The sequence below is a fragment of the Pelophylax lessonae genome, assembly GCF_965119305.1.
Source record: "Pelophylax lessonae genome assembly, chromosome: 4".
NCBI classification, from domain to species: domain Eukaryota; kingdom Metazoa; phylum Chordata; class Amphibia; order Anura; family Ranidae; genus Pelophylax; species Pelophylax lessonae.
Genome location: NC_138771.1, coordinates 317,192,933 through 317,215,057, shown reverse-complemented (window position 1 = coordinate 317,215,057; position 22,125 = coordinate 317,192,933). Strand labels below are relative to the sequence as shown.

The 22,125-nt window shown below is 47.2% G+C and overlaps 1 protein-coding gene across 1 annotated transcript in view; it reads right to left on the bottom strand.

Moving 5' to 3' along the window:
- F12 (coagulation factor XII) overlaps positions 1-22,125 on the bottom strand; it is an 82,251-nt gene that overhangs the window by 45,668 nt on the left and 14,458 nt on the right. The window contains exons 4-6 of the mRNA XM_082255914.1: positions 19,870-19,940; positions 14,972-15,079; positions 10,245-10,376 (exon numbers count right to left, since the gene is read on the bottom strand). Of these exons, the coding sequence (XP_082112040.1) occupies positions 10,245-10,376; positions 14,972-15,079; positions 19,870-19,940 (311 nt within the window). The remainder of the gene's footprint in view (positions 1-10,244; positions 10,377-14,971; positions 15,080-19,869; positions 19,941-22,125) is intronic.

Below are 22,125 nucleotides of genomic sequence, written 5' to 3'. Positions count from 1 at the left end.
GGGAAAAGGGATTTGGAAATAGGGCTTCCAGCCCTAACAACAACTTTGAACTCAGTAAAAGCTCTTCAGGCACTCTGGCCCCTGTTACTGTAACATAACAACTCTCAGGCTAACTAGCCTCTTAACGAATCAGCTCTCCTGACAAGAATAGTGACTCTGCATCCTCAACAATAGTAATCAGGATGAAGAATCCGGATAGTTTTTTCCGCAGGGTCCTGAACTCGAACAGCCCAAGCCTGGCCTGTTCCATTTGGGCGGTGAACTTCCACACGGTTTATATGGATGGACCACCCCAAATTCCAGTTAGCCTTCACAGATAGAAAGGTGTCCCACAACTCAGGCCTCTTCCGGTTGCGATATGGTTTGGGGATGTAACGGAAATCCGAAACCGCTTCATCACACCATCCCTCTCTCTTGGCCTCTATCTCCTCCATAATCTCCCGAGGAGCGTAGGGGTAGTCATCCCCATATTCCAGGGCCACCTTCTCCTGGATCAGGCGTTGAACCTGAGATCCTGGGAAGTCTCTGTCTGTCTCCTCTCCCAGGTGGGGTATATAGGGTCTCTTCCCTCTTGATGAGACTAGCATAGTCTTCATTCTGATCCCATGCCTAGGTGTAGGTGCGGGTTGGGGATAAATCTGGGACCCTTGTGGCAAAGGCCTCACAGAACCCCAAATTCCTGGCACACTGCATACGAACACCAGCCCCCTCGGTTTTATCATTGTGTGAACTAGGATTTGCAGAGCTGATGCTCCTTTCTGTTCCCCAGTCCCAGTCAGTCTCCTCTTCAGACTTCCACACATCGAAGCCCTCTTCCAGGGATCCAAACGACATTGAAAGCGGGGTGACCCTATATTAATGGCTCCAACCTCTTCCTCACTGGATACACTAGAGGCCTTATTCTCAGGAGCCCATTGATTCCCCTCTGCCACTTTAGGAGTGGTACGTTCTGCCTCTGCAGGAATTGCTGGCCCTTCTTGTGGCTGCGACTCATCCTGCACAATCTGTGTACATCTCACCTACAAGATACGGGTCTCCCTGGCCTGGCATACAGTGGTGTAGGTCTGCGCTACTGGTCCCGGCCCCAGCAATGCTCTCAACACTCCTATTCCTTTGCCCACAATGATCCCTGTCGTATCAACTCCCGAGTGACTCCTGTCTCCCAGCTCACACTCCATCTTCTGGGCCGACAATCACTCCGCACTGCCTGCATTAGCATGTCACCGCAGTGCCCACACTGACTCCACGTCCGCAGCTGCATGAACACATTCAAGCATCGGCTACATACCAGCCCAGGATGCTCCTTGTCCCCTCCGCTGCACAGCACCAGTCTCCTGATGGGCACCAGTTGCACTCCTGTGACCCACAGGGTCGAATTTGGTGTATCCGCTCACTCCTCAGGTACTCCACCAACACATGGGATAGCCCCTGCCCTTCAGCTCACTCCAGCATCCGCCATCTTGCTCCTCCACACACACATGTCTGCTCCTCAGCTACACCCGATGGTGGAAGTGATGTCTCAGCTGTCTTCCACCACTCGGATTGGCAGCTCACGGTAGGGTTGCCACCTCATCCCTTTAAAACAGAACACATATGAATTACACAGGTTCTGTGGCTGATTAAGGTGGTAATTAAACTCACTTGGAGCCTTCTCTGCATTAAATTAGCATCAAAACCTGTGTAACTAATTTGTGTTCTGTTTTAAAGGGATGAGGTGGCAACTCTAGCTCACGGGCTTCGACTCCGCCCACGACTCTAGACTAGCTGACTCTTTGGCAGTGGCTCCTCCTGTATGGCAGATATCTTTAGTGCACGCTTTCCCGCGCGGTGCAGTAAACCCTTTGCTGCTGCTACAACTCTGCTCAGTCAGCACGAATGGCAGTGCGCTGCAGACTGTGTTCACTGACACACACACATCTGCCTCTTCCATCTGTACTTGGGCCTCAGTTGCACTTTTTCCTTCATAAGCCAACCGATCTCCCATACTACCAGTGAAAATTGTCCCGCTGTCATTAATTGCACGACCAACACTTTTTTTCACAGTACATGTACAGACATGACCCCCAACGCACCAATCCTTACGTCACGGGTCACTGCTCCCTTCATCAACACTTTCAAGCACACGTGCACCAATTGCTGTAAAGCAGACAGTTCTCCTGTACAACACAGCCCATTCCTTCTTCATCAACCCTCCAGCACTTTACTTGAAAAAACACGCTGTTTCCTTTGTAAATGTCTTGTCGTTGCCCATAGCAACCATTGCTGTGATCATAACTTATCAGCACACTTTCACTTATCACTGTAGAGCAGATATTACTTTCTTCACTGACACTCCAGCACATTACTTGGGAAAGAATAGCATTACTTGGTGCGACCACTTGGTCGTTGCCGGTGGCAACCGTTGCTGTAACCCAGGGGTACATCCCGGATGACACCCCCCAAATGTAGCACTGCCCCCGTGAGGACTAAGAGACATTCACTTTGCGGGTCCCCCTGGTTACCAGCACACGGCTATAAGCAAATGCAATTTCTAAAATTCTTCCTGGCTCTCACTTTAATAATCAGTCCAGGGGTATTTGGTTGTTTTGTTATTTATTGTGTAATGGGGATAGGAGAAGGAAATAGTGGGATACTCTTATCTTCAAGACGACTTGGTGAACAATCTCTTATTTTCAGGACACTCTCCCTAGTATCCTCTCTCTCTCTCTCTGCTGACACCCGTCCACCAGGGCCGTCTTTAATATTGATTGGACCCTGGGCAAAAATTTTCCTGGGGCCCCCATAGCCCAACACCAGGGCCATCTTTAATATTGATTGGACCCTGGGAAAACACCCCCCATGCAATTTCACTTTCTATCCCCAGCACACCTCCGTACCACCCCCCAGCGAACCAGCGTACACCTAGCACATCTCTGTACCTCCAACACACCACCATACCCCAATCAACCCTCCGTACCCTCAGCACCCCTGCATACCCTCTGCATGTCTCTGCACCCCTCTGTACCCTATGCAGCCCCTCATACCCTATACCCTCTGCATATCTCTGCACTTCTCCATACCATCTGTACCCCTCCATACCCTTTGAACCCCTCCATACCCTCTGCACATCTCTGCACCCCTTCATACCGTCTTCACCCCTCCATACCCTCTGCACATCTCTGCACCTCTTCATACCCTCTTCACCCCTCCATACCCTCTGCACACCTGCATACCCTCTGCACCTCTCTGCACCCCTCCATACCCTCTGCACCCCTCCATACCCTCTGCACCCCTGCATACCCTCTGCACCTCTCCATATCTTCTGCACCCCTCCATACCCTCTGCACCTCTCCATACCCTCTGCACCCCTCCATACCCTCTGCACCTCTCCATATCTTCTGCACCCCTCCATACCCTCTGCACCTCTTCATACCCTCTGCACCCTGCATACCCTCTGCACCTCTGCATACCCTCTGCACCTCTCCATACCCTCTGCACCTCTCCATACCCTCTGCACCCCTGCATACCCTCTGGACCTCTCCATACCCTCTGCACCCCTGCATACCCTCTGCAACCCTCCATACCCTCTGCACCTCTCCATACCCTCTGGACCCCTCCATACCCTCTGCACCTCTCCATACCCTCTGGACCCCTCCATATCTTCTGCACCCCTCCATATCTTCTGCACCCCTGCATATCCTCTGCACCCCTCCATATCCTCTGCACCCCTCCATATCCTCTGCACCCCTGCACACCCTCTGCACCTCTCCATATCTTCTGCACCCCTCCATACCCTCTGCACCCCTCCATACCCTCTGCACCCCTCCATACCCTCTGCACCCCTGCATACCCTCTGCACCTCTACATATCTTCTGCACCCCTCCATACCCTCTGCACCCCTGCATACCCTCTGCACCTCTCCATATCCTCTGCACCCCTCCATACCCTCTGCACCCCTGCATACCCTCTGCACCTCTACATATCTTCTGCACCCCTCCATACCCTCTGCACCCCTCCATACCCTCTGCACCCCTGCATACCCTCTGCACCTCTCCATATCCTCTGCACCCCTCCATACCCTCTGCACCCCTCCATACCCTCTGGACCCCTCCATACCCTCTGCACCCCTGCATACCCTCTGCACCTCTCCATACCCTCTGGACCCCTCCATACCCTCTGCACCTCTCCATACCCTCTGGACCCCTCCATACCCTCTGCACCTCTCCATATCCTCTGCACCCCTGCATACCCTCTGCACCTCTCCATATCTTCTGCACCCCTCCATACCCTCTGCACCCCTGCATACCCTCTGCACCTCTCCATATCCTCTGCACCTCTCCATATCTTCTGCACCCCTCCATACCCTCTGCACCCCTCCATACCCTCTGCACCCCTGCATACCCTCTGCACCTCTCCATACCCTCTGCACCCCTCCATACCCTCTGGACCCCTCCATACCCTCTGGACCCCTGCATACCCTCTGCACCCCTGCATATCTTCTGAACCCCTGCATACCCTCTGGACCCCTCCATACCCTCTGCACCTCTCCATATTCTCTGCACCCCTACATACCCTCTGCACCTCTCCATATCTTCTGCACCCCTCCATACTCTCTGCACCTCTCCATACCCTCTGCACCTCTCCATACCCTCTGCACCTCTCTGCACCCCTGCATACTCTCTGCACCTCTCCATATCTTCTGCACCCCTGCATACCCTCTGCACCCCTGCATACCCTCTGCACCTCTCAATAACCTATGGACCCCTCCATACCCTCTGCACCTCTCCATATCCTCTGCATCCCTGCATACCCTCTGCACCCCTGCATATCTTCTGCACCCCTGCATACCCTCTGGACCCCTCCATACCCTCTGCACCCCTGCATATCTTCTGCACCCCTGCATACCCTCTGGACCCCTCCATATCCTCTGCACCCCTGCATACCCTCTGCACCTCTCCATATCTTCTGCACCCCTCCATACCCTCTGCACCTCTCCATACCATCTGCACCTCTCTGCACCCCTGCATACCCTCTGCACCTCTCCATATCTTCTGCACCCCTGCATACCCTCTGCACCCCTGCATACCCTCTGCACCCCTCCATACCCTCTGCACCCCTGCATACCCTCTGCACCCCTCCATACCCTCTGCACCCCTGCATACCCTTTGCACCTCTCCATATCCTCTGCACCCCTGCATACCCTCTGCACACCTGCATATCTTCTGCACCCCTCCATACCCTCTGCACCTCTCCATATCCTCTGCACCCCTGCATACCCTCTGCACCTCTCCATATCTTCTGCACCCCTCCATACCCTCTGGACCCCTCCATACCCTCTGGACCCCTGCATACCCTCTGCACCCCTGCATATCTTCTGCACCCCTGCATACCCTCTGGACCCCTCCATACCCTCTGCACCTCTCCATATCCTCTGCACCCCTACATACCCTCTGCACCTCTCCATATCTTCTGCACCCCTCCATACCCTCTGCACCTCTCCATACCCTCTGCACCTCTGCATACCCTCTGCACCTCTCCATATCTTCTGCACCCCTGCATACCCTCTGCACCTCTCCATACCCTCTGCATCCCTGCATACCCTCTGCACCCCTGCATATCTTCTGCACCCCTGCATACCCTCTGGACCCCTCCATACCCTCTGCACCCCTGCAAATCTTCTGCACCCCTGCATACCTTCTGGACCCCTCCATATCATCTGCACCCCTGCATACCCTCTGCACCTCTCCATACCCTCTGCACCTCTCCATACCATCTGCACCTCTCTGCACCCCTGCATACCCTCTGCACCTCTCCATATCTTCTGCACCCCTGCATACCCTCTGCACCCCTGCATACCCTCTGCACCTCTCCATACCCTCTGCACACCTGCATATCTTCTGCACACCTCCATACCCTCTGCACCTTTCCATATCCACTGCACATCTCTACCTCCAGAACACCTTTTCCCTGTGCAAGTCTCTATACCTCTAGTATATGCCTGCCCCCCCAAGTACTTCTCTGCAGAGTTCTGGGGGGGGGGGGCATGGAAACCTAGGGGGACTGAGAGCACGGAGTCGAGGGGGGAAGAGAGCATGGGGGAGGGATAAGGAAAGATCGATTCCCACAGTATATGCAGCTTCCCACCAATTCCTCCTATCCTGTCAGACAGGGAGGCTGCTCGGGTCTCGGTCACTCACCTTCTTCCCGCTCCCATTCCTGTCCCCGCCCCCGTGAGCAGCGCGGGTAAGCACTCGGCAACACAGACCGAGGGAACAGCTGAGCGGCGCCAGGACACCAGCCTGACACCCCTCAGTGCGCGGCACCCGGGCGGCGGCCCCACCCCCCCCTGCATCTCCCGCACCTCCCCTTGGTACTCCACTGCAGTCACCGCCACAGAGAAGTCACAGAACTTTCGGCAGAGTGCAGGACTGCGGGCGCAGAGTGAGGGTCTGGGAAGCGCAGCAACACTATTGAGCCCAACGCTGCAATCCCGGGACAAAGCCATCATCCGATGTATGCTATTTGTGGGCAGAAGGAGCAGCTGCTTTGGGCCCCATGACAATGATTGGGCCCTTGGCAGCTGCCCCTTTTGTCCTGCGTTAAAGACGGCCCTGCCGTCCACTGATTATCCTATGAGCAGGGGTGGTCCCCCTCAGGTCAGGCCCCTTGACACGAGTCTCCATACTCACAATACTGCAGTCACAGGGTCTCCAGTGTCTCCCTTCTCAGTCAGCTTCCCTGTACCTCTGGGTTAAGCTCCTTTCAGAAACCTCCTCTGGCCCACAGGAGGACCTCCTGCAACCGCATGGCACCTCCGGGACTCCACTCTCCAATGAAAGACCCCACAGCACATGTGCTCCTAGCTTTTATACAGTATCCCTGAATGCACCGAGGTGACATGCCCTCTGCTAATCATCAAGACTGTATCAAATGTCTATGTACAATTTCGTCAGGTTTCCTCCCACTGTCCAAATGAATTGCATACTGAGCACAATGAGCAGACCTCACTAACAGATCCTGCTCTCTGGTAGCCGGTAGGCAAAGCGCAATATAGATTTACCTGCAGGCTGCAGCCCCTCTGGTAAGCAGAGAGATTTCAAAACTTCACTCTCTCTCTAGCACCTACCTAGGAGGTAGCTACAATTTAGAAGGAATGTATAAAATATAGCAGAGTAACTAAAGTTCTTGGGCCTCTAGCACATGCCTGAGGCTAAGGCAAGACCCAAGTAGGGATTAATCTATGCAGAATTATTCTCCAGGCAGTAGCACAGAAGGTACAGTACAATACATAAAGGTGCTCCAAACATTTATCATCTTCCCAAACCATAACTCTAAATGAAGATATCAGGGATGACCAGGGATTGGCTGGGTCAGGTACTGTAAATATTCATAACACAGTGATTGTCCTTCCCACTCTAATTACTAGTGCAACCACCTCAACAGTAACAGGCAGAAGCAAGCAACACACTTTGCCGAGGAGAGCAACCAGAGTCCTGAGATGGTGAACAAATGCTCAGACTGGTTGCAGCCTAGCTGCAAAACACACTAAATGTAGCTAAACCCAAACCCAGAATTTAAAATATTGCAGCTTACCAATCCATAGGTGTGGTGGCTGCATTGGTTTTTTTTTTTAGTCTTTTTTCCCCTGTTTTCACCTAGTGATCTGGGCAGTAACACATCACCTGTATTAGGTTGCCCCCACTCTGGATGAATAAGTAGAATTGTCGTCTGGGTGGGTAGTGTTAGACCTACTTGCAGAGTTAGATACACTAATAATTTGAAGCCAAACTCCTGCTCACTGCAGTTACAGCAACATTTTCCCTTTCTTTTGGGATAAAGGTTTCATTGTAAGCACCCCTGTCAGTGCAAATTGGCTTGTCTCAACACTCTTAGGCCAGGTTGCAGTGAAGAAAAACTGCTCTATTTCACCATCAACACAGTGTTGATGGGGAAATAACTCCTGTGGAGCCATTGTGTTCTCCCGGCGGGAGAACACAGTGATTATTGCTAGTGGCCGCTAGAAATAATCACATGTAAAATCCCACTGATCGATCAACTTGTGTATATTTAGCCTGCCCATACATGGTTCGAAATATTTAAACTGCCTATGGTTACCTGATAAATTTGCAGGACGGCTTGTTCTTTAAAAAAAAAAAAAAACAGACCTACTGGCTGTATCACAAGGTGAAAATGAGGGAAATAAAGCCTAGCAAAGAAAACGAATGCAGCCATCACATCTAGGAATTCCTAAGCTGCAATATAATATATATGTTTGCTTTTGGGTTTAATACCACCTTAAAGACACCTTAGGGCAGAGTCCCTACATACACTATATTACCAAAAGTATTGGGATGCCTGCCTTTATATGAACTTTAATGGCATCCCAGTCTTAGTCCATAGGGTTCAATATTGAGTTGCCCCTTGTAACGGAACCTCAACCTACACTGTACTTGTGTATTTCCGTCAGTATACGGTTCCTCTCAGTCGTGAACATAGATATCAGATTTTCCCAGCCGCCCCATATAAAGCTAGCCGACCGCTTAGCTTGTACTGGAATCTCAGTTTTTTTAACAGTCACACAGAATTTATATACAGCATGGACCTCCCCCTCCTGATCAGATTACCACACACAGGTTAGGGGTTGCCTGATCACATTATCATATGCAGATGAAATTGTATACAGAAATAGAATTAACCTGAACTAATTATCTAACCATCTGGACAGAAACAATGTGGGGTCATTAACATTTAACAATAGAACAGACAGACTTAACACAATCCACATCACACCTCAATAGACAGACAATAGGGAAAGACTGCCAGTGACAGTCTGTCCATCTCCTACATTGAAGTATATGGAATATACATCTAAGCATTGCTTTGATTATTTAGGAGTCACAGACTTCATGGCAACAGGATATAGGTCTCACAGTGTAAAGTGGGATTAAATCTTCATATTTCTTGAGAGATGTTGTTGATAAATATACAACAGCTTCAACTCTTCTGGGAAGGCTGTCCACAAGGTTTAGGAGTGTGTCTATGGGAATGTTTAACCGTTCTTCCAGAAGTACATTTGTGAGCTCAGGCACTGATATTGGACGAGAAGACCTGGCTTGCAGTCTGCGCTGTAATTCATCCCAAATGTGTTCTATTGGGTTGAGGCCAGGACTCTGTGCAGGCCAGTAAAGTTCCTCCACCCCAAAACTCGCTCATCCTTGTCTTTATGGATCTTGCTTTGTGCACTGGTCCAAATCATTTGGTGAAGGGGGGATAATGATATGAGGTTGGGCTTGCCCCTTAGTTCCAGTGAAGGGAACTCTTAATACATTTTGGAAAATGTCATGCCCCCAATTTTGTAGGAACAGTTTGGGTATGGCCCCTTCCTGTTCCAACATGATTGTGCACCAGTGCACAAAGCAAGATCCGTAAAGACATAAATGAGCAAGTTTGGGGTGGAGAAACTTGACTGGCCTGCACGAAGTCCTGACCTCAACCCAACAGAACACATTTGGAGTGAATTAGAGTGGAGACTGCGAGCCAGGCATTCTCGCCCACATCAGTGCCTGACTTCACAAATGTGCTTCTGGAAGAATGGTCAAACATTCCCATAGACACACTCCTAAACCTTGTGGACAGCCTTCCCAAAAGATTTATAGCTGTTATAGCTCCAAAGGGTGGGCCAACTCAATATTGAACCCTACAGACTAAGACTGGAATGCCATTAAAGTTCATGTGCGTTGGTAATATAGTGTACCTAAAGTCCATCTAATACTACATGTTAATCCCGGACTACCTATTAACAGATAACAACACTACTATGTAATATCACTGCAGAATAAAGTGGTACAGATAATAGAAACTATATTACGGTGTGGGGGTCTAAGAAAAACAAAAGTTGCTGTGTTAATGCTGGTCTTTTTAGATAATAGATCCTACAACCTCCTACAACCTGCACTTTCAATGAAGATTTGCCATCCAACTTAAATGCATGTGCTGTACGTATGGTGTGTCCTGCAACACACCAAGCATGATTCCTTCCCTGCACATTTTTACTGTATACTTCATCTCTTGCAAGACTTTGTTAGTGCATAAAAAAGGTGTAGGTGGAATGGTGTTTCACAATGCCTCTCCACCACACCCACCTATTGCCAGGTAGTCCTGCAGCTGCTTCTATGTTAGAAATGCATCTTCTCAAATCTTTTCAAAATGTACAAAAGATAGCAGCATGGAAAACAAGGTCGAAGGTTGCTAATATGTGTACTCACGTTTGCCTGTTGTTGTTTTACAAAAAGCCCTCTTCTCGCCACAGGTGCATTCTTCCAAGATGGGGGGTTTGTATCTTAGCCACTTATCTTGGGGTTCAAAGTACTGTTGCAATGTTTCCTCAAAGCATTTGTCTATAGGTAAAGAGAATCATAGGAAAACAGCAATGTATCATTCTTTTTTTCAAGTTCTGGCAAGTTCTGGCACAGAGGCAGCAGGCATGTATAGCTTAGATACTGTATAATATTATATTATGTGTGTTTTGTTCAAATATCTAACAATTTTCTGTAATTTATTCAAAGTTACTTTTATTTATGAAAAACTGCTAAAGAAAAGCTTAGGTTAGCCTAGGCTTAGGTCTATATTTGGATAAGGAAACCTATGCTGATAGAAAAGGCTCCAATTGCAGACTTCTCCTTTTGCCTGGCTGTCAAGTTGATCCACTGGCTTGCAGCTTGTTTTTAGATAATCACTCAAAAAGTCAGAATATTTACAGAAGGAGGCAAGAAACTGCATGTTTCATATTTATCTGGTACAGGTTTTCTTAAAAGTATTAAACATATTCTTAAGGCCCGTACACACGTGCAGATTGTCGGCCGAAAAGAATCGGCCGCCGAACGATCGGCCGATTTTCGGCTTGTTAGTATGATGCTTCCGACAGCGCACTTTCGGCCGAAAAGAATCTGTCGTGCAAGCATTAAAATTTTTGTTGTCCAACACCAGAACGGCCGATTGTTCGCCAGTCAGTACAGAATTCGGCAGACAGACAGCAGATTTGCAAGACTGGGCATGCTCAGAAAAGAAAAAAAAACAGGAAAGTTAACCATCACATGACATCACTTCTGCAGTCGGCTGTTGTTGGCCGACAAAATTCGTGTGCAGTCTTTTGCACTTTTCAACAGACAAGACAGCCCTCAGACAAAAGACGGCCGATCATTTGGCCGACGATCGGTAGGTGTGTACGGGGCTTTAGACCCTAATCAAGAAACCTTTGTTCCTGAGTTCCCACCTGTACCGGCCATTATAAGAGTCTTACTTTCCAAGACAAATTGTTAATTTCTTTTACTATAAGAGGAATAAGATTCCACAACAGAACCTTAAATACCAGGGAGGAGATCTGCTGGATAGTTTATCAGAGTATATAAGAAAAATATCCCTTTTAGTGAGCCTTATACACACGACAAGATTATTGGAGGTTACTAAAGTTACAAAATTTTCATATGACAAAACTTTGAAGTGATGTAATGTGTTGTAGTGCATTCGTATTGTAATTCTCAACGACAACTGTACTGATTAAACGAAAATCGTACGGTCTGGTATCATACGAAAAGTTTTTTTAATGCTTGTACGATCGGATAATATTAGGTAAACTGTTGTGATCGGCTCTCAAAAGCTTTGTACTAACGATCAGTTTATCGTATGATCGCTTTTAAAGCTGTATTTTTCGTGCAATTTACGGATTGCGTGTACAGGGCATTACCTGAAATGTCTACAAATTCACCTATTTAACATTGCTTATTTCTCCTTCCTCCCATCATTTTTAGTCAATATCATTTTCCACTTGAAGTAATTCTCACCTCTATAGCGTTTTTTAGGAACTCAGCAGAAAACTGTTTTGTTAGCAACTAGAAGGTTGGTGAAAATCAATGTCAACATTTAGGTGTCCCCCCTATGTGAATGGGTATCGGGTACATCGAACAGTTTTTGACAAGTCCTTTATTAAAAAGAAAAAAATAGTCTCCCTCGATGTAAATCCATCATCAATCACGACGCCCGTCGGACCTGAAAAATAGAAAAAACTTTAACGCTTCAACTCTTAAGAGGCTACCCGCCTTATGCCCGATCTTTGGCTTTGACAGTTCTTTTATTGGTAAGGGGCAGAGCCACCCGGTTACTTCACTATAAAAGGACTGTAAAAGCCAAAGATGGGGCATACGACAGGTAGCCTGCTAAGAAGCAAAGCGTTTTTATTTTTTTCTATTTGGTGGGTACGGCGGGCGTCGTGATTGACGATGGATTTACATCGAAGGACACTATTTTTTTTTTCTTTTTAATAAAGGACTTGTCAACTGTGTTCTGTGGTTATTACTTTTTTACACTTTTTGGTGAATGGAAGTGGGAATGATGTACCCGATACCCATTCACATACGGGAGGGATGGGATCTGGGGGCCCCCCTTGTTAAAGCACTTCCAGATTCTGATAAGCTCCCCACCCGCAGACCCCGACAACCACAGCCCAGGGTCGATGGGAAGAGGCCCTTGTCCCCATCAACATGGGGACAAGGTGCTTTGGGGTGGGGGGAGGCACCCACCCCCCCATGTTGAGGGCATGTGGCCTGGTATGGTTCAGGAGGGAGGGGGGGCGCTCGCTCGTCCATCACCTTACCAGGCTGCAGGCCTGGTAAGATTTTGGGAGGGACCCCACGCCGATTTTATTTTTTTAATTTTGGCGTGGGGTTCCCCTTAAAATCCATACCAGACCTGAAGGGTCTACGGTGTTCTTTTCATTTGTATTGCTGGGAGCTGACAATACATGCCGCAAGCAAGTTTAAATTCAATTTTTTGTTTAGGAAATGTAAGTATTGCTGCAGCAGGCTCCATACATCGTACACATGCACCACTTTACAGGTACATTAAGGGGATGAAAAACAGGAATAATCACCCGCGCCAAGAACCACCTCTATAGGTGAAATATTTGTGATAATAAAACATTTTAAATATATTTTATTTTATAAAATTATATACATATATTTAAATATATATATATATATATATATTATATAGTGAGCAGCTGCTAGGCCTCCTCCTGCTACAGAAGTTAACTTGATAGAAAAAGGGGGAGAGGTGCAACCACCTACCCCCGTAGGTCTGCGCTTGCTAAAGTTAAAACAATATATGTGGGGAAAAAAAGAGCCTCATAGACTCCTGGGAGACAAAAAAATAAGTAAATGTGTACTATTAAACAGCGGATGGTGAAAAAGCGTGTGTTGAAAAAAATAGTTGTGCCCCCAATACATAAAAAAAAGGGGGGTTCACAATATAAAATTGCTTGGTACAACTAAATGATGTGTACATATGCCCTAAAAAAAGGGTTTCAATAGACAAAGGCACAAACTATGCTGGTTTACCAAAAAGTTCAGGAAAGATGCCACAAACAAAATGATCAAGTTAAAATGTTATACAAGGTGAAACAGTCCAAAAACTCTAACAAGTCAAAAAAACAGGTTGAAGTTTCAGGAAGGGTGGTGTTCTAAGAATCCCAGGAGAAAGAAGACTGCACTGCTATCTCATGCAAGGGATGGAGACCAGGGACACTACGAGTTCTCAGGGGATGTCAGAAAATCTCACCAGATGACATGGATCCTCTCTTGTCTTACTACAAAGGGGATCAGCCTGACTTGGGTGTAAAGTCCGGCATCCCAAAACTTTTCACAATATAGTGTATCTATCTATCTAGTTGCTGCCTATACCTACAAAATTCATAAACCTTCCCACATGGTATCATTATTGTATAGTATTAGGCATTTTCTGGTATACTGGTTACATTAACCGCTTTACGACCGCCCCCTGCAGCTATACTGCGGCAGGCAGCCGCTCCTGGGCAAACCGACATAGCTATATGTCGGTCGAGCGCAGGAGGTTAGGGGCAAACGTGTGCCACCAGCAGTGCGCTCCCGCCCCCGCTCGTCAGTGGGGAAGCCGATGACACACGCGATCGTTCCCCACTGAGAGAGAAGAATGGTCAGTTGTTGTAAACACAGCTGACCATTCTTCTCCCTGGAATGATCACAGAGCCCCTGTGATCCTTCTATATAGGAACACAGGTATCTATGGTCATTTCACAAGCCACGCCCCCCACAGTTAGAATCACTCACCTAGGCTCACATTTAACTCCTTGATCACCCACAATGTTAATCCCTTCCCCTGCCAGTGTCATTATTACAGTAAAGTGCATATTTTTAGCACTGATTACTGATTACTGTAGTAATGTCACTGGTCCCCCCAAAAGTGTCAAAAATGTCAGTCAGGGATCCGATCTGTCCGCCGCCATGTCGCAGTCCCGCAAAAAATCGCAGATCGCCGCCATTACTAGTTAAAAAAAAAAAACAATAAAAATGACATAAATCTTTCCCATAGTTAGTAGATGCAGTAAATTTTGCGCAAACCAATCAAAATACGCTTATTGCGATTTTTTTTTTACCAAAAATATGTAGCAGAAAACAAATTGGCCTAAAATTTCAAAAAATTCTGATTTTTTAGTTTTTTTGGGGGAACGTTATATAGCAAAATGTGAAAAATATTGTTTTTTTTCCCAGAATTGTCGCTATTATTTTGTTTATAGCGCAAACAATAAAAATCACACAGGTGATCAAATACCACCAAAAGAAAGCTCTCTTTGTGGCAAAAAAAGGACATCAATTTAATTTAGGTACAGCATCGCACAACCGCGCAATTGTCCATTAAAATAACGCAGTGCCGACAGTCCCACAGATAAAGCCACACTGATACTCATACCCCATCCAGAGAAAGACAATATACATTATTATAAAATAGTAATGTTTTATATACTTTTTACTGTGACTCACAGTTAAGGATTACTGCACTTGTTTACGAAACTCATATGGTGCTATAACACTTTTTGCTTCAAATTACAGTCTTGTAACCTCACAACATAAAGCCCTGGGAATCTTTGTAAAACTCTGCCTAAGATTTACCTTTTTCAGCTTACCTTTTTTGCAATTTTTGCCTGTGTAGGGCTCATGGCACACACATTCATAACCTCTTAAAGTGTTTTTGCATATACCTCTGGGTCCACATGGGTTGTCTTCACAGTGATCTGTGCATCATATAACAAAATGTAAACAAATCATATGAAAATGTCAACCACATGTAACATCAACTTTAACAGATTTATAGGGCAGATTCCAAGATCTTACTGCATCAAAAACAAACTGTAATATGCAAACCCAAAGAAAGAAGTGGACATCCAGGCTAAACCTATCTAATCTTAAATCTGCTTCCACTCCCATTCTAACTCCTATTCTAATTACCCTGTTTGGGAAAGATGTGTATACCTACTTATTCTGAGGAAGCTCCGATACGGTCACATAATTGGCCCCCAGTCCATCTTCAGGGGAGAGGAGGGACAGCAGACAATGGATGCCCATAGTAAGCCTATGGGTAGTGTCCCCGCCTAGGCATTACAGCTGTTGCCACTGCTCCCTCCTCCCTAGGTGTAGACATCTTTTCTCTACAGGCTAGTTAGTATAGGAGTTAGAAAGGGGGTGTGAGCAGATTTAAACCTGGACTTCCACTTTAATTAACCTTTTACTACTAGTTCAAACATTACATATTCAATTATTAAAATGTAATATCATATTCTATATAACCATGCTGAGGGGGTGTCTTGACAACTTGATAGACTTGGCTCATTTACGCAGCCATCACATTGTGAAAGAGGTCAGAAGGAATCCCAGACGAGCCCCCCTGTGTAGCATCCACCTCCAAGGGAGCTGCTTGATTAATTGACTCCCTTCTGTCCTGCACCTGTGATGACCTGCCGTTACTTGGACCTGATAACACTGACACCTTAAATGGTTGAAATAGACTTTATTTAAAGGCAAAGTCCTAAAAAGCAATGGGTTAATTAACCACTTGCCGACCACACTATAGCCAAATGAAAGCTACAGCACGGCGGGCTAGTTCTGGGTCTCTGTCATATAACGGCCTCCTTTGATCACTCCCGCTGCGGGGAGCAGGCTGCGGACTCTGTGTTTGCAGTGTCCTCCGGACACTGCTGATTACAGATTGAGGTAAAGAACCGATCAGTGGCTTTTTACCACACTGACAGCATGAAAGAAGAGAGCCGATAACCAGCTTGTATAAAAGGAACATGTACACCGATAATTAGGGCACTGATTATCAGTTTCCTGATTATCAGTGCAGTCCCATCAGTGCCCACCAGTGCTGCCAATCCATGCCCAAAAGTGCAGCCTATCAGTGCTCATCATTGCCCATCAGTGGTGCCTCATCAGTGTCCATCAGTGCAGCCTCATTAGCACACCTCCGTGCAGCCTCATCAGCGCTCTTTTTTTTTGTGTCAGTATTTGTTTATTTAGCAAAAAATAAAAAACCTAGTAGTGATTAAATACCACGAAAAGAAAACTGTGTGAAAAAAATGCAAAAAATTTTGTTTGGGTACAGTGCTGCATAACCATGCAATTGTCATTCAAATTGCGACAGCGCTGAAAGCTAAAAATAGGCTTGGGCAGGAAGGGGGTAAAAGTGCTCAGTAAGCAAGTGGTTAAACAACAGTTTACAATACAGCAATGTATGCACCTTCTTAAGCAACACAATTTACAGGGTATCACTGTTTATTAACTACATCCAACTGGTGCAAAATCGTACAATAAGTGGACGTGAAACTGTGACACTGGTGTAAAATGCAAATAAATAACAATCCCAAACAATACAGCAATACAAATAGCATTCACAACGGCAATAGAGAGTCCGCTAGCAATAGGGTCTGGAGCTCTCAGTTAAATAAACGAGAAGGTAGCAAGAGGCCTCTCATCACTGATGACTCTGGTTCTGGTCCCTGAGCAGTCTCTGGAACCAGCTGTCTGCAACTGTAGCAGGCACACTGAAGTGGGATAACTGGAACACTCTGGAACAGTAGCACAGTCAATAGCCTGCATCCTGATCCCTGCACATAGTTTGGTATGTGATTCAGATAGAGCACACCTCTTCTGGCAGAACAGATACTCTGGCAACAGCATGAGGTCAGCAACTCACAACAACAGCCAGTCGAGTCCCTTACTAGGTAGCAAAGTCCTCTTGCAGGTTTCCTCCAGCTTTCCACAGTTCAGTAGCACACAGTATTCAGGTCCAGAGATCTAAACCAGGGGTGGGGAACCAATGGCCCGCGGGCCGTATGCGGCCCGCAAAGTCATCTGGTCCGACCCCCCGTGCAGCTGAGTCTGTGTGTCTCAGCTGATCTGAACGGAGCCAATGCTTCCTGTATAGTTCCGGCTCCGTTCTGACAGTCTGAGTGAGTCACAGGCGGAGTGATATCAAATGCACTCCGCCTGTGACCAATACAGGAAACATCGCCTCTTCCTGCAGCACGGCGCCGCTACACTTCTCCTAGACAGCATTTCCCACCACCAGCACACACAGCAGTACCAGCCAGAGCCAGTAGATCCAGCCAGAACCAGCAGTACCAGCCAGAGCCAGCAGTACCAGCCAGAACCAGCAGTACCAGCCAGAGCCAACAGTACTAGCCAGAGTCAGCAGTACCAGCCAGAGCCAGCAGTATCAGCCAGAGCCAGCAGTACCAGCCAGAGTCAGCAGTACTAGCCAGAACCAGCAGTACCAGCCAGAACCAGCAGTACCAGCCAGAGCCAGCAGTACCAGCCGGAACCAGCAGTACCAGCCAGAGCCAGCAGTACTCACAGCAGTACCAGCCAGAGCCAGCAGTACCAGCCAGAACCAGCAGTACTAGCCAGAACCAGCAGTACCCACAGCAGTACCAGCCAAAGCCAGCAGTACCCACAGCAGTACCAGCCAGAACCAGCAGTACCCACAGCGGTACCAGCCAGAGCCAGCAGTGCTCACAACAGTACCAGCCAGAATCAGCAGTACCAGCCAGAGCCAGCAGTACCAGCCAGAGCCAGCAGTACCCACAGCAGTACCAGCCAGAGCCAGCAGTACCAGCCAGAGCCAGCAGTACCCACAGTAGAACCAGCAGTACCCACAGCAGTACCAGCCATAGCCAGCAGTACCCACAGCATTACCAGCCAGAGCCAGCAGTACCAGCCAGAGCCAGCAATACCCACAGCAGAACCAGCAGTACCAGCCAGAGCCAGCAGTACCCACAGCAGAACAAGCAGTACCAGCCAGAGTCAGTGGTATCCAACAACAGTACCAGCTAGCAGTACCCACAGCAGTACAAGCCAGCAGTACCTACAGCACAGTACCAGCCAGCAGTACCAGCCTGAGCCAGCAGTACTCACAGCAATACCAGCCAGCAGTACCCACAGCAGTACCAGCCAGCAGTACCAGCCTGAGTCAGCAGTACCCACAGCAGTATCCCCCTGAGCCAGCAGTACCAGCCAGCAGTACCCACAGCGCAGTACCAGACAGCAGTGCCAGCCTGAGCCAGCAGTACCCACAGCAGTACCAGCCAGCAGTACCCATAGCAGTACCAGCCTGAGCCAGCAGTACCAGCCAGCAGTACCAGCCAGCAGTACCCAAAGCACAGTACAAGCCAGCAGTACCAGCCTGAGCCAACAGTAGCCACAGCAGTACCAGCCAGCAGTACCAGCCAGCTGTACCCACCAGCATTACCAGCCAACTATACCCATCAGCAGTACCAACCAGCAGTACCCGCCAGCAGTTCTTTTCAAAACTTACCACCACAAAGAGTCAACTGCGCTCCAGACTGACTGACGCAAACCTGGAAAACCAGTTGCGAGTAGCAACATCATCAATACCAGCTAACATCACACACCTCACCAAAGAGAAGCAGTTGCAGCCATCACATTAGGGGTGAGTTAATTGTTTTACCAAATATAACAGGCACATTTTTAAGTTGATAATTTTGAACGGCCACCAAATGATTTTATAAATGTGTTTGTAATCGTCGTAATGTGCATGGACACATAGGATAACATTGGCTGTTTCTACAGGCAAAACATTAAACACCTGTAGAAGCAGCAATTTTTAAGCCAGTTTGCATAGAGCCTCAAAGTACAAATTTGTCTACAAAATATGCACATGCTCGCCCCCCCCCCTCCCCTCAGAGGTAGCCTCTGCCTACCGTGAGTTGGAAGCTGCTGTGGCTGTGCTCCCGACCCGACTTCCTTCCTCCCCAGCAACAAAAAAAAAATGTCAGGGGGCAGTGGGCCGCATTGCCTGCAGTTCCGGGCCGCAGGTTGGACACGCCTGCTGTACACATCTTCTTCCCCCAACTTTAAATCCCCCCTCCCAGCACAAATTCCCCCCAAATCCCTCCTCCTAGCATTAATATTTTCCCCCCATCCCCCCTCCCAACACAAATCACCCTAAATCACTTCCCCTTAGCACTCCCGTCCCCAAATTTCCGCAACTAGAACAATACATACCCCCTGCCACCCCCTAATTTCTTTCCCAACACAAATTCTGCCCCCCCCCCCCAATCTTCTCCACCTAACATGATACAACAGCGCCCAGGGCGGCCTTCCCTCCTGCCCACCCCTTGTCCCGACCCTGTTGGAACTACATTTCCCATGATGCTCATGCCCTCTGCATTGTAGTTGAGCATCATGGGAAATGTAGTTCCAAAACATCTGGGGTGCCAAGGTTTGCCATCACTGTCCTAGACTAATTCATACCTATAGGTAAGCATTACTTTGGGGGGTCTTTAGCCATCTAATTGAGTATGGCTCACACATAACAATAAATGGGGCCACAGTGCATGTGTGCAGTAGAAAGAGTGGCCAGCCCAAATGTTACTTTAGTAAAGCTTGTGCAGTGCCAGGTCTGGCCACATAATGAAGATTGGTGAAAGATGTTCAACAATTAAAGGCGATCGTAGCTGTTAAAGCTCACCTTGCAGAATAAAGAAATTTAGCAAATACATTTTACCTGTGACTTTGGACCCTTCCACACAGAATGACCAGAGTTTGTCTTTGTCAAAGTTTCTTGTGAGTGAACACCTAATCAGAAAAACAATTGGGAAAGCTGCTGTAAAACATAGAGGCAAACAGTGCACAGATCCGTATTAAAGCTGCAAATCCCTTACAAAGCTCAATGCTATGATGGAAAAAAATGGAAAACCCCTTCAGCTCAAGCTGTGCCATACACTGTGCAAGTATCACAAAAAATGCTTAGTCACCCCTTATGAGTATCACACTACAGTATGGTCACCCAATATATTTGCAGACTAGTTGTTTTTTTCAATTGTGCTGTTCTACTTTCATTGGCCCATGTTTGATATGCATTTCAGGGGAGTGTAGAAATAAATGCCCCCTTGCATTCTGGCAGTTAAAATTAAAAATAAAATCACCCAAGCAATGGTCCATGCTAAAATTGAAGCCACCATATTGGACAGAGTCCAGAAGTTTCACGCGGCCTGGAAACAGTGGGTTAAACACTTTCTCCCTCTTAATTTTGAGGAATCTCTACTTCTACCCTGAAGAATAGCCCAATCCTCCAGCTCACACAATGTTTAAGCTTCCTCCCTCCAGCTGATTTCTTCTGGGATCCTCCTCCTACAGCCTTCCCTCCCCCTCCACTTGCCCCCCCCCCTCTCCTAAAGTCTCTCGTCCCTCTATTCTTTTCTACCTTCTTCCTTTTCTCATTCCTCTTCTTCCAGTTCTAATTTTTTGATATCACCTAACTGCAGAAACCTCAGAATGCCCCTCGTATACTATAATTTTAGGATTTTATAGATCATCCTTTTCCAATTTTATGATCAGTGGCTCACCAGCGGATCACAATAAAATCACTCAAGCAATGGTCCATGTTAAAATTGAAGTCACCATATTGGACAGAGTCCATAAGTTTGAGGCACTCTTGAAACCGTGGGTAAACACTATCTTCCTCTTAACTTTGATGAATCCCTACTTCTACCCTGATGAATAGGCCAATCCTCCAGCTCACACAATGTTAAAGCCTCCTCCCACCAGCTGATTTCTGGGATCCTCCTCCTACATCCTTCCCTCCCCCTCCACTCCCTTCTCTGCTTCTCCTATAGTCTTCTTCCCTCCTCTATTATTTTCTACTTTCTTCCTTCCTCATTCCTCTTCCTCCAGTTCTAATTTTTTGATCATCACCTAACTACAGAAACCTCAGATTTTACCTTGTATTATTCTAAAAGTGTAGGATTTCATAGATCATCCTTTTCCAATTTTATAATCAGCCACTCAGCAGCGGATAACAGTTGACTATATTGTTTGTAACATAAGAGACTTCTAACCTAATGGCGCCGAGCGCACGCAAATATGCGGCCTCTCAGGGGCTGGGCCTTGGCGCCGAGCAGTCGCATATTTGTGTGCATTAGTGCTGACAGTGCTGTGATGAGCGTGCAAGCCTTGCACTCTCCTGGCACAGTGACTGGCAGCTCACGGAAAGTTCCCGATCACCGTTTGTGGTCGGGATTTTTCCGATCATGTGACTTTCGTGACAGCCACTCACGGCAGTCACATGGCCATAAGCCCCACCCCACCTCCCGACATAACAAACCCCTTACAGGGCCAATAGCAAGGGGTTAACCTTTGGCTTCTCTAGCCTCTTCATTGAAATATGCAATGCTGTAACAATGCTACCTTAGCTCTGCTTCCTTCCGTTTCCATCAGGTCAATGCTAATATTCAAGCATGACAGTGGTAGTTTGTTATTGGTATACTACTCTTATTTTGTATACATTCACTGTACTACGTTTTTCTGGTTCAGCTGTTTTAAAAGGTCCTAACAAGTTTCAACCCAATGCCTTTTAACACATCTGTCTATGTGTTACCACGACATTGTTAATGAGTACCATTGGCCCATTTCACTTCTATTAAATAAAAATATTGAACAATAAATAAATGCCCCCCTGTGATAAACTGGAAAGCACCGGGTTCTCAGTGCCACAAAACCACTGTAATGTGTAGCTGAAATCTTATGAATGTCATCTATTTCAAAGCTTGAGTAGATGTTAATGGGAAGGAACACAATTGGACAGTGAAATATTTGTGAATGACAGCCAAAGTGTTCAATCACTGTTTTAGAAATATACCCATATTTACACACTACTTACCTTTTTTTTCTCAAACCTTTAAAATAGAATTTGCATATACTAAATCTACATAAAAAAACCCATAAGCTCTGAGGAGATCCCTTTCAACTAATAAAAAATTGT